Source organism: Suillus discolor (assembly GCF_016758755.1).
Source record: "Suillus discolor strain FC423 chromosome Unknown F5147scaffold_28, whole genome shotgun sequence".
Lineage (NCBI taxonomy): Eukaryota > Fungi > Basidiomycota > Agaricomycetes > Boletales > Suillaceae > Suillus > Suillus discolor.
Genome location: NW_024541275.1, coordinates 382,199 through 394,353, shown reverse-complemented (window position 1 = coordinate 394,353; position 12,155 = coordinate 382,199). Strand labels below are relative to the sequence as shown.

The 12,155-nt window shown below is 43.8% G+C and overlaps 3 protein-coding genes across 3 annotated transcripts; 2 read left to right on the top strand and 1 right to left on the bottom strand.

The window, feature by feature from the left end:
* Nucleotides 1–150: 150 nt before the first annotated feature.
* On the bottom strand, nt 151–1,779 carry F5147DRAFT_652961 (uncharacterized protein; the record flags this gene model as incomplete). The annotated part of the gene is made up of 6 exons (XM_041433726.1): nt 151–640; nt 837–922; nt 984–1,178; nt 1,234–1,392; nt 1,447–1,570; nt 1,679–1,779. 6 exons carry the CDS (start codon nt 1,777–1,779, stop codon nt 151–153), a joined length of 1,155 nt encoding a protein of 384 aa, XP_041292760.1.
* A 598-nt stretch (nt 1,780–2,377) lies between these two features.
* Nucleotides 2,378–4,812, top strand: F5147DRAFT_773822 (uncharacterized protein; the record flags this gene model as incomplete). Its single annotated transcript, XM_041441516.1, has 7 exons — nt 2,378–2,741; nt 2,803–3,290; nt 3,340–3,543; nt 3,593–3,754; nt 3,811–4,244; nt 4,290–4,506; nt 4,555–4,812. The coding sequence occupies 7 exons, from the start codon at nt 2,378–2,380 to the stop codon at nt 4,810–4,812; spliced, it is 2,127 nt and encodes a 708-aa protein (XP_041292759.1).
* Nucleotides 4,813–5,405: 593 nt separating this feature from the next.
* On the top strand, nt 5,406–5,910 carry F5147DRAFT_652959 (uncharacterized protein; the record flags this gene model as incomplete). The annotated part of the gene is made up of 2 exons (XM_041433725.1): nt 5,406–5,752; nt 5,844–5,910. The coding sequence occupies 2 exons, from the start codon at nt 5,406–5,408 to the stop codon at nt 5,908–5,910; spliced, it is 414 nt and encodes a 137-aa protein (XP_041292758.1).
* Nucleotides 5,911–12,155: the final 6,245 nt, after the last annotated feature.

Here is a 12,155-nt window from a genome sequence, read left to right as displayed (position 1 = left end):
GGACATGTTCCATGCTGCTTTCAATCTATCATGTGTTCACATCGTTCATGGATAGGTGATATAACATTGACATAGTTTGTGAATATTTGAATACAGAACATCAGAAAAAATTCATTGCAAGTTTGGCTCTGGAATGGCAAATGGCAGCTGCTATTCTATGATCCTGATTTCGTGTCTTTGTGCTAAGCTGAGTGGCCACTGGTACCACACATGTCCGAAGTTCTGAGACCACACTGCGTGGACCCAAGATGGACATGGAATTCCCTTTTGCATCATACGGCATTGCAGGCAAGTATATTTGATCTTTGTCTCCACCCATTGCCTTCCGTAGTATTGCTTCCCATGTGCATGAAAAATCATGTTATATGCTGGTGCTTGGCACTGCACATTCCAACACTGATATATGTTGAGGCCCCAAGGCCGACCATCCTTCAGGTTGTTGTATGCAAGCACCCTTGTGTCAACCATGTGTTGCCACTGACTGTTCTGATTGGGCTTAAGTGTTGCATAAGATATGAAAACCGGCAATTGGTTCAAAGCGTATCTGTCTTCTCCAAATGATTCTTCCATCGCGTCCCACATCTCCATGTCGTATACATAGACATTCTTGATGAATCGATTTAGTGCAGGGACAATGATGCTATATCGATCGTTGATACGCCAGCGAAGGTTAGAACAAAATCAAATATGTCACTAAAATGTCATATATGAAATGGAAGAATACTTGCATCCAATCATAGATGACTCACCGCTCAACGAGATGCGTCAACAGATTTGCGCTTTCTGTCAATCTTCCTGTCGATCCACAGCAACAGATGACCAGTCCACGAACGCACGGTCCCGCCCCATCTACCTTGTTGATAGCTGCAATCACTTGGCTTGCAGTCTTCAAATTGTTTCCACCAATGTAGTTGCAAAGAAGCTCAATGACCGACAATATCATACATCAATTAATGCTTTATGTTGATTGTACAGCTTCTCACCTCATCGATCGGCACTGCGACTGGGTTCATGGCATTCCAAGAAACGATGAGATTGCCTGTGTCACTATCTGAATGAGTATTAATGAAGATCAAGATGTTTCCCTCGTGCTTCAGCCTCGCAAGCCACTCGAAATGTGGGTTCATGGTGATTGGGCGGCTATTTCCTGCTTTGAGAGAACGTGATGCTATATGAAGCTGCAGAATAGTGAATTACATTCCTGATGTTCATAGTGTCGCGTAAACAGCATACCCTAGTGGAATCCAGGGCAAAGTGCTCGATAAGCGTGGTCTTCACAATATTTGACCCATATTGGCTTCCAAATCCACTCCAACTTAGGAATATAGCGAGCAAGGGGAAATAATTTCGATGCAGAAAGTCCTGTCTGACTGAGTATCCTTGAACTTTGTACTATTCATCTCAGTTTAACACTCCATTAATGCTTCTGATTACTTTATGACTCACCATGATTGGCTTTCCTACATCATGATGGCATTGAGGGCAAAGGAACATCTTCTCCATCACTTTTGGATGTCCTGTTAGTTTATCTGGGGATGCGTCTATGCAGCCGCGATCTCCCTCGCTCTTGCTAATGCAAACTGGAATATTGCACCCATCTCCGGTGCATTTCCAAATGAACGATCCAACATCATGACAATATATGCAGCACTATTTAAAATAACGGTGTCATGCATACCATATCCAAAGTTTACGGCTACATATGAGTTTTGGCTCTTTCACTTCATTGGTCATTTGATTGTGTGGTGCTGTTGGTCGATCTGCATTTTCGATATCCATTGAGAAGTCATTGTTGAGAATCGGAGTCAATTGGATATATGGGGCCTTCAGGGAATCTGACTTTGGTGAAGTTCGCTTGGTCTTTGAGTTTGCTGTAGCGATCAGCTGATGTTGCATCCTACGCGGACAAGCTGTTGTTTGTGCTGAATCTTGTGATGGAGAGAATGCTGATGGGCTTGTTTCAGGCGCATTCACTATTGCACCTCCTGCAACATTAGAGCGGAAATGCCCAGATTTCAACATTTCGAACAACAGGAATGGTATGTGGCTACAGACAAAAATCAATGTTGATTTCCCACACGAACTACTCGGGCCAACGACCAAACTGACTAGTGCTACTGAACCGATGATCATATTGTTTTTTCCCAGCACAATGTACAATTGGGTTTTAGTTCCCACGTGCTCTGTTTTACGAGACTGCCACAAAGTTTGCAAGCTCAGCATCAGCATTTATCCTCGCTAACGCTACTGATCAATGATGTTCCCGACAGTAGCTCCAATCTCTTTAGACATCTGCGATCACTCGCCAACTATGGTTGAGGTCATTACATCATTGCTGCAGATCATGTTTAATTTACATATAATAGGAATTCCATAGATGAAGGTTCCCGACAAGTGTCTCGATGCAATTCAAATGGTTGTGCACCAATTGAATTTATATCAATCTACCGTGAAAGCCTTGGGGACACTTCCAAAGTCACGCACCGTAGATCAGGAGCTCCGACTGTACATTTCCCTTTCCGCATATCTAGCAGCAATTCTATCCGCGTTCAGGGGAGAGCTGACAGCAGATACCAACATCGTCACTACAAAATGGCGGTCCATGCATCTTGATTTACATATTGCACTTGCTTTGCATGAAAGCTCATTCACGCTGGAGCAGCAGGCAGTCGCTTTGAAAAAGATGAAATGGTCCTGGAGTCATTTCAAAGAGAAGAAGCCTTACAAAAAGGTACAAGATAGTGAGTAGTGATTAATCCTTTGATTGTTGATATACCCTGATGTGGTGTGGTCTGTATTTAGCCACAGCAGCTGGATTGCATGCACATTTCAGCTTGAATGGTGACAACATGTGTGCTGGTCCATTCAAACACACACGTTCACCGGCTGATTTGACTGCTGAAATGGTTCAGATGCTCCAATCAGCAACAGAAGCCAAAGAAGAAGTCAAAGTAAAGCAAGAAAAGGGTTTGAAATCTGTCTCCTTTGGCGGAAATGATAAACAATTTGAGGTGGAAATCATGCCTGCACCTCCTCAGAATGCCACTGGCAGCAAGTTGCGTAAGTCATCTAATGGCAAGATGGTCAAAGCAACTGCAGAACCAGTTACGAACCTGCATGATTCTTCTGACAAAATGGTGATCAATGTGGATGAGGAGGAGGACAATGCCCCACTGATTGCACCTGGAGTCAAGTCAAAATGTCTCGGAAAAGCTGTAGATCGAAAGTCGACAATGCAGGTAGCTGGAAGTCGTCAGCCTCGTCCTGCAAGTATGGTGTCAGATGAGGAGGTACGGTTTAAATTCTCTATTTTTCAATACTTTGCATGATATTGTATAGGAAAGCCACACCGAGCAGGTCGCAAGTAATTTTGAAGGAAAGAAAGATACAAAGAAGACAGCAAAAAATCGGAAGACAAATCCTAAGGCCACACGGAACATCAAAAAGGGGAAGAGGAGATCAGAATCTCCTGCAGTCAAGTCAAAGGAATGTGAACAGAATAGGATGGCAGGCTCCCCATCTGATGTTGAATCTAACTCAGGTGTAAGTTAATTGGATACCCGCTCTACATCACTTATCAACACTTTGTAAGGTGACCCTCCCAGCGAAGTGTGCTGGAAGGAAGGGAAAAGGTCATCCGCTAATTGAATCAGAGGATGAGGAGTTAGAAGATGTGGAGGACACCGGGACACCTGGAAAGGAGGAACAAATGTTGAGAATAGAGAATGAATCTGTGGGTTCCGTCCAAGCGGAGGTCAGTTAGTACAGGATCTGCCTAGCATGTCACTAATATCTGCGATAATGCAGCAGGAATGTCCATATGACCTCGAAATGTCGCAGGACAGTGCTGATGAACTAGACGACATTATACTTCCTCCTGGGCTGGAGAACTGGGACACATGGAACAAGGTTGCGTTCGAGCGAGGCAATTCACAGATTTTTTTGAAGTTAGGTGCATGGATGCTTCTCAGATTCAGGCAGCTGGCAATGATTCCTGTCGATGGAGACGTCAATGGCCTCATCATTCCGGAAAGTCCACAAGGGATGTCATTCGAAAATCAGGATGATTTTTACAAGGCACTGGCAATGGAAAGATTATATTCTGTGATTGCTCACATTGACACACGTCCTCGATTCATGAGGCATATCCTTCACAGATTGGGACGGTCAGTTGCTTCAGCGGATGATGCAGATAGCCAGTCACAACGGTCGGCCGTCGGCTCACCACCAGCAGTTACTCTTAGGTATGTGGTTTCCATGCCTTTGTATCACACTGACATCGACACTAGCATGATGTCTGATATGATTGTGCCATGGCTGTTGCTCACGAACGGGATTCACGATAATTTGGGAAGTGATGTAGTGGACGAGCATGGGACAGTCACAGATGCATTGCAAGAGATGGCCATTGATAGCATTGACAATCAATTGGATCTGCAACCTGATCGGAGCGACCGCACTGAGGGGAAGCAAAAGAGGACAACCTCACATGCATCTCCACCCAAGGTAGGTCGTCCTTCATTGATTTGCTGTACATGCATTCATGTTCCCCAGCAAGATGGTGGCTGTGGGCCATCAAAGTGTCCGAAAGATGGCATGGAATTGCCAGCTTTCTTGACAACCCCAATTCCAATTGAAATCACACCCACAGTAGCATCGATACCTGAGGTTTCTGATATCCCCATTGATGAGGATCCTGATGTGACCGGAGAAGATGATGATGGATCTTCCCTGGTTGATGGTGAACATGTTGAGATTGTAGCAGAAGCAGACCATGGTAATGAAGTCGAAAACACAGCTGCTCCTGCCTAACATTTGACCATCGTAAATTTCATGACTGTTCCAGAGTCGTCATCAACAGCGACAGAAAATGCTGATGTGAGTATATCTATATCCATCTCGTCTCAATGCAAACACCTAATTCTGTAGGATTGGCTCCACAATATGATTCACTCTTCTGGCTGAACTATGATCCTCCCATTCCTCACACACCTGCATGCTGTTCTGATTGTTGAACTTTGTACAATTGGAATGTTACAATTTAGTATGGCTGGTATTACATGGCCTGCCAACGATGCAAATAATTGTACTCATTAAATGTCCGCATTGAATAAAATTTCAAATTACAGACACCTTTTAGTCCAACCACCCAGGGCTCCATGACAAACTACTAACAGAATTTAGGTTTTTTCAAACTAACTTAAAAACTCGGGAGTTTTGCACAGAGCACCAGTGACCACCCATTGATCGTATCCCCAAGAAGTACTAGCATTGCTACCGAACCTTCAATGTGTTTTTTTCCATAATATTTGTCTGATTGCAACATACAACATTATGAAATCAGTTACATAATCCGACATCAAAAGTCATGTCTACGTGCTCGTTGAACATCGTCAGTCTCAGTCATGTCTCTCGATCTCACCATAGGATTGCTTGGAAAGCAGGTTCCGGTGGCAAGTCCAAAGTTGAGATGGAAAGATGGTCATACTACTATTCTGCCTATGGTTCATGGTGAGGGAAATATCAATGTGTGTAAAGCCGTCGATATTCCGATTATCCGATTTATGGCCGATTTTCCAACTTCTACATCAAGCTCCAAAAATGTTCTTCATTTGAAGCAAGATGCACTTGGGAGAAAGGACATATTGGCCGTGGTTGGGAACGCACTGAGTACACATCTACCTGTTGTTATCAGAGGCGTATCCCATGAGAGACTGCATGGATCCCTATCAGAGGATTACCTTGACGAGAGGTTTGTGATCACGCCACATCATCCTGTGTGTATTCATGGTGAACGTTATCTAAATTCCTGGGTGTCGTTGCATGATTGACACAGAATGCAGATCTAATGATTCGGTCAATCAATCATGTCCATCCCACAAGGACTGGGACAATCAAATCGTTCTTTGACTCCATGAATGACCCAAATGAAATCCAATGTATCCTGGACCTCCCACTCGCACAAGTATCTACAGTGGCTCAAAAAAGTGTCCCAATGTTTATGGCTTTTCATGTAACACCTGTGGCAAATGAGGCTACAGGTGTATACACCACATGCATTGTGCAAGGTGGTTGTAGTCTGAATTTTGTGGAGGTTAGCATTTGTGTGAGAACATTGTGATTGCCTTACAACATGTCACCAGCCATCAATGTGATCACCTCAGTGTCGCAATGCATCTTCAACCATGCCTTGTGCTCTGTAAAGTTGGCCAGCTGTGTTGTGATGTTTTGAAGATGACTCCGGTCGTCCCGTCGAGCCTTTGCTCTGAATATTGCCCAAAAATTAACACCGACTTCCATCCGTATCCACGTTAAGGTGCCTTCTGCATCATGATGCGGATAGGTCAAAAATCCAGCGTGATGTGCCATGCCCCATCCTTTCACTGTGAAATTTTGAGGGTGTACGTTTGACTTAATCGGAACACTGTGAGTTGTTTGATTCCAGCCATGGACAAGACCATGATCAAGGTTTCTGGGCATTTGTTGTAATTAGATGATGGGTTATTGACATGGCAATGTGTCACTCTCACCTGAGAGACTTAATATCTGGGAGTTTCTCAGTGGGTCTCAGCCAGTCACCTCGTATACAAGGGTGACCAGTTCGTCTGCAGCGATCCTGTTGATAGGGCTGATCTTGATCGAGTATTGACGGAATCGCTCCGGTTATAGGATTCTGGGGCAGCTCAATGACTGACTGAATTTGGGTTGTTTGTAATTTGTAATTGTATCCATAGTCACAGCCATGACCAAACGAGAGTTGTTAATTTACATCCTTGCAATGTGTGATCAATACATACTATGACGTCCTATCCTCGAGCCGAATGTACATCAAGTCTTGTACTAAATCCATCATGGTTATATGCAAGATTTGTTGATGTAGAGTGAGAATGTCCTCTGGGATGATACATTTTTGCGGTGTGATATTTCTATTGATTCATCTTATGTTTTTAACATATATTTTAATATTTTCTACTTCTGAATGCATTCTTAATAGATGAAAATGGTGTGGACTGTGTATCCCACCAATAATGCAGGAAACATATCAATCCAGTCAAGCACGGTACCTGTAGCAAACACGAGCTGGCTGAAACTTGATGAGATACCTTGTGAATAATCTGAACGTTGTACAAACAGACCTTCCTTGTATTTCAGAAACACGTAGACTTCTGGCTAGCAAAAAAAGCTGCTTGTATGTGAAGTAGCGCTGACATGTTCTATCCAGACCAGTTGTCACCAATGTAGATCTCGGTCGTAGATGTAGTGATTTTAAATTTACCTTGCATACAAATCAAAACCAGGAAAACCTCATTGCAATGCGATCTATCCACATATCTATTGTACAAAAATGATATGCTTAGACTATCCTGATCATAATCATCGCATGCGGTCTTCACACACAACAATGACCTTTAAGGTTTCCAACTCCGATTTATAATCACGAACAAACCCACATGAGCATCTGTGGCGGCATGAGAACGTCACGTGATATACATGTTCAAATATTTCTCACGGACGCCTTTCTACTCTCTTCACTCTTTCCTCCCACATTCATGATGATGTATTCCGCGCCTCACGGGTGTTGCATCATCGCTGACGGTGGCCTGTTCAACCTTCCTTCTCGTCGTTCTGAAGCTTTGTTGACTTACCATGTGGATACTGCTCGAATAACTGTCGAATACCTTGGACGGCATTTTGTATGTCTTCATTTTCCCTCTTTGCATTGACCATAGGTACATTTTCATGATTGGCTATGATACCTTGTGTTTCTGTTCCTCATGGGAACAAAGAGCAGCTTGCTCTGGCGCCTACAGTGTTACTGCTCTTCATTTTGCCATGATACCTTGCGTTTCCATTCCTCATGGGAACAAAGAGCAGCTTGCTCTGGCGCCTATGGTGTTACTGCTCTGTATCATTGCATATGATTACTCTGTTGTGTTGGTGCAATTCTGTTTAAAATGTATCTATAATTTGTGTCTATCTTTGATGTGCTTGCTATAATAAATGAATATACTATTAATATAACAAGTGAAAATGTTGCTCCCACGCTGCATGTTAATTTTAGGGCTTGGTGTTCGAAACGACTTTCAATTGTCGCAATATTCTGAAACTGTGTCCTGAGACAATTTATCTCACAGTTTCTGCATTGTACAACAAACCCTCATTCATGCGCAGTGATGCAATAACGTGTGGGAAAGTGTAGATCTCAGGAAAGATATTTTTGCTTCTATGAATTGCTTTCGAAAGGTACCACATTGTGATAATTGAGTGTCTGACAGATAGTGAAGAGGAAAAGACAACAGCGAACATTGTATACAAGCATCTATTACTGTAATTTACAATGGGCTACGTCTGAAGTGATAGGAACACTTGCAATTGTATATCAACAACAGCATACATTTGTCTTCACCCCCACAAGGTTAATGAAATACAAAAGGTAACAAGTTTGTTCATCAGCAATGTCTGTCACTCCAAAATAGAATGACAGGTTCCAAGTGAATATCTCCCTGTCTGTTTTAAAATAACAATAATTTTAGCGCATATAATGCGTCTACTAAGAGATGCAAGCCAAAGGCGCAATTGAATTTGTACATTTTCCAATTAGCGAATGCCATAGCACACATGCATTGAGTGTCTACTACTTCCATGCTGCATTGCATGACAATCAGCTCTTCACCAATACTTTGTCCTCGCCATGCTATAAATCAGAGATGGAGCTCTCACTATCACTTTCAGAATCAGCTTCATGATCACTATCGAGATCACCTTCCTCACATTGGTTATCATCTACGAGTCCCATGCTGCATGTGTCTGACAAGCAGCGATGCCTTTCTGTATTAACATTTGAGGATGACATACTGGCGATGATTGCAATGAACTACTTACTGTTCTCCAGTATCGGTAGCTTGACCCTTTTGTCCAGTAATGTCCAAAATAAGATGTCCTGCCTCCGACCTATATCACGCCATTTGACCATGACACTGGGCAATAGCACTATTCTATCATCCTGAATGCTAAATAACCCAAGGAACGATTCAATTTCACAGTGGGATTCTTTGACATGAAATGCCAGTAAGCAGAGGCATGCATGATGAAGGAGACGTATTATCGCAATTGGCTGACAATTGGGTGTCTCAAGTGACAGACAGAGGTGGGTTAAAGAATCCAAAGCATTCAATCCTGTATCGAATTTCATGAGTACCCCGCTGTCGATGATATCAAGATGTGTGATGTTCTTCAAATGACTGAATGTGCTGATGCAATTTAAGAAGGGGACGCCCATGTAAAGAACCAAGGATGTGAGTGGCAAATGTTCCAAGGCACGCCATATTGGTGAATGATCTTCAATGTCTGGATATATATCAACCATCAATGCAAGGTATTTGATGCCAGTGCAAAGCAACAGGATATCCAATACAGTCGACTCATCCACCAGACTGTCAATATAGAGGGAGTTAATGGCTGTTTGTGCGAACTCAACGTGCATCGGACGTAGGCGAAGACATGCAAGAAAGTGTTGTATGTTGTGTTCTTCGAAGAGAGCGATTGGTTGATACATGATTTTTTCAATCCTTAAAAAGTATTCACTCAGTAAAAACCCATATTTATGATATTGGATCATATGCTTACCACTTGTGTGTCCCATATGATACTCTGACTGCGATGGCGGCATCCGATCAGTAGCGAATGGCAAACCTCAATATCCTTTCTTGGATTTCGACTGGCAGTGGAGAGACCATCACTGATGGTGGTTAACATTGAAATGTGCCACTCACTGATCAACAATCAGACCTATTTAACACGAACCGAACAAGACACGTGTTAGATTACAAATGTCCTTGTATATCCAAGACATCACAAAAGGTCACCGACAACCGACAATTGTTGCTGTGGCACTCCACAACAAGGCGATCATACCAAATAAATGACTAATGATAGTCAGCCAATCTCTGACTTACCTATGAATTCTACTGCGGTCATAGAAAAAGGAAATAAATGTGTTCATTGCGCAATGATATTGACATAATGTTATATTTTCATCTTTCACAAACCCAAATCAACCCTTGTGGCACTACTAATCAATGTGTGCCAGTTTGAAACAATAGATGGTCCGAGTGCACCACAAAGTGCAGTGGATCAGTAGCAGATGCCCCTGCGCTGCAAAGGAACTGGATGACCTCGTGATTGTCTGTGCAGAGAGGTCAGCCATTTGGACACAGCCACAAACAATTTCCAGGCTCACCCGCTCCTCTATTCTTCTCGCATTTGCTCACAATGTACATCAATGTGTTAGTGGCCCCGGATACACAGTTGGGATTCATAACTCATGGGAGGACTTGACTCATCAGGCGCAAGCATTGATGAAGGTGGAAGAGTCGGCATGAGAACAATGAGGGAGCGAATGGTTGGAATTTGCGATGGAGTGTAAAACTCACACAATAGGTGACCATTAACATGAGTCACTGTCACGCAGCAGTGTCTCACATCTTGGGGAAAACCCCTGTGTCAGAAAGAAGAGGCAGATGTTGATACCAAAAAGGGCCAGGCAATGAAAAAGTTCATTGGGATAGGTAACCAGAGGGCTTGCACTGGTTCTGAATTAGTTTACAGAAAATGGTGGGTCTCAAACTGGCTGTTCACTGTCTCGCTTACCCAAGTATGTGCACATGGCAGTAGATCTGGGGCTGGCACTAGACGTGGAGAAAGTGATTCAGATTGGGAGAAGGGCAGTTAGCCAATGCAGTGAAATGAGCTTGGCAAGTTGGGGGTGATCCATTAGTGGGACTCAAAGTACGTTTCAAGACTTGCTAAAATGCTCACTAAGGCCCGCTAAGACTCGGCTAGAGTTTGTAAAAACTCGAGCTCAAACTCGGCATGCCATTGGCACGATATCGGACTTGGAAACAACACTTAGGCATTTGCAGGAGTCCAGAGCATGCACAATGAGTAGCCACAAATAAATAAATTCAACTAGTATTAATACATTCGTGACAATGAAAAAAAGTGCAGCGAGATCACAAGAACAAGGTATATGATGTATAGTACATGGGGAGTACTGGAGGGAGGTGAATTGTACTGACCGCTGGAGCAAGGATATGGATGAGCACACTGGGGGAGTCGAACTCAGAGCTCCTGCCCGTCATCGCTGCGCATCGTGAAGTCCCCATCCAACATGTCCGGCGCACTGACAAGAGGGGCAACAAAAGTGCTGTTGTCGATTGAGCCACTCCCAGGGAGGGGGGAGAGAGTGCCGCGAAGGAGGGAGACACTACTGCAAAGGAGGCAGGAGACGCTGCTGCAAAGGAGGCAGGAGGCAGGAAACACTGCTGCAAAGGAGGAGGGAGAGAGTGCCGCGAAGAAGGCGGGAGACGCTGCTGTGAAGGAGGCAGGAGAGAACAGTTGGTAATACCTGGTAGTACAATCAAATAAATCAAGTAAAATAAAAAGAACAGCAACAAAAAAACTCACCGAGGAAGAGGAAGTAATGAGGGTTGAAGGGGTTATACACCGCATAGGTGTCACCCAGCGCACCTGGAAGTGGCATTGTTGTTGGGAAGAGGAAGGAAAGGGGTTGGAAGGGGTTATACACCGCATAGGTGTTACCCAGCGTGCCTGAGAGTTGGGGATGTTGGCATTCACAGTGGTAATGGTGTTGTTGCTGGGGATGTTGTAGAGAGAGGAAGGAAGGGGGTTGGAAGGGGTTATACACCGCATAGGTGTCACCCAGCGCGCCTGAGAGGTTGCTCGCAGTCATCCACGATGAGCTTACAAGTGAGACTTAGCATGCCGACCATCACCAAAATTCAAACTCCGATTCAAACTCCACTAATCAGCACACATCAGTTAGGGGGGGATGATAAGGGAATCATCCCTTGATCTCAAGCTCTCATTATGCATCACAAATTCAGCTGTAAAGATCTCCTTGATGCAGTTGATACAGCTGCACTTTCATTGGCCCAACTCCACTACCAGGAGTTACTGGAAACTCAGGAGTCCAGCTCTGATTTCACCTCTGATTCGAGTATGGACATCACTTCTTCACCAACTCTTTCCTCCAACACCTCCAGTGAATTTTCTGATGAATCTGATGATTCTGAGGATATCATTGCACATTATGGTCGACTTCAGTACCAAATCAAAGCTCTCTGTGATGAGAT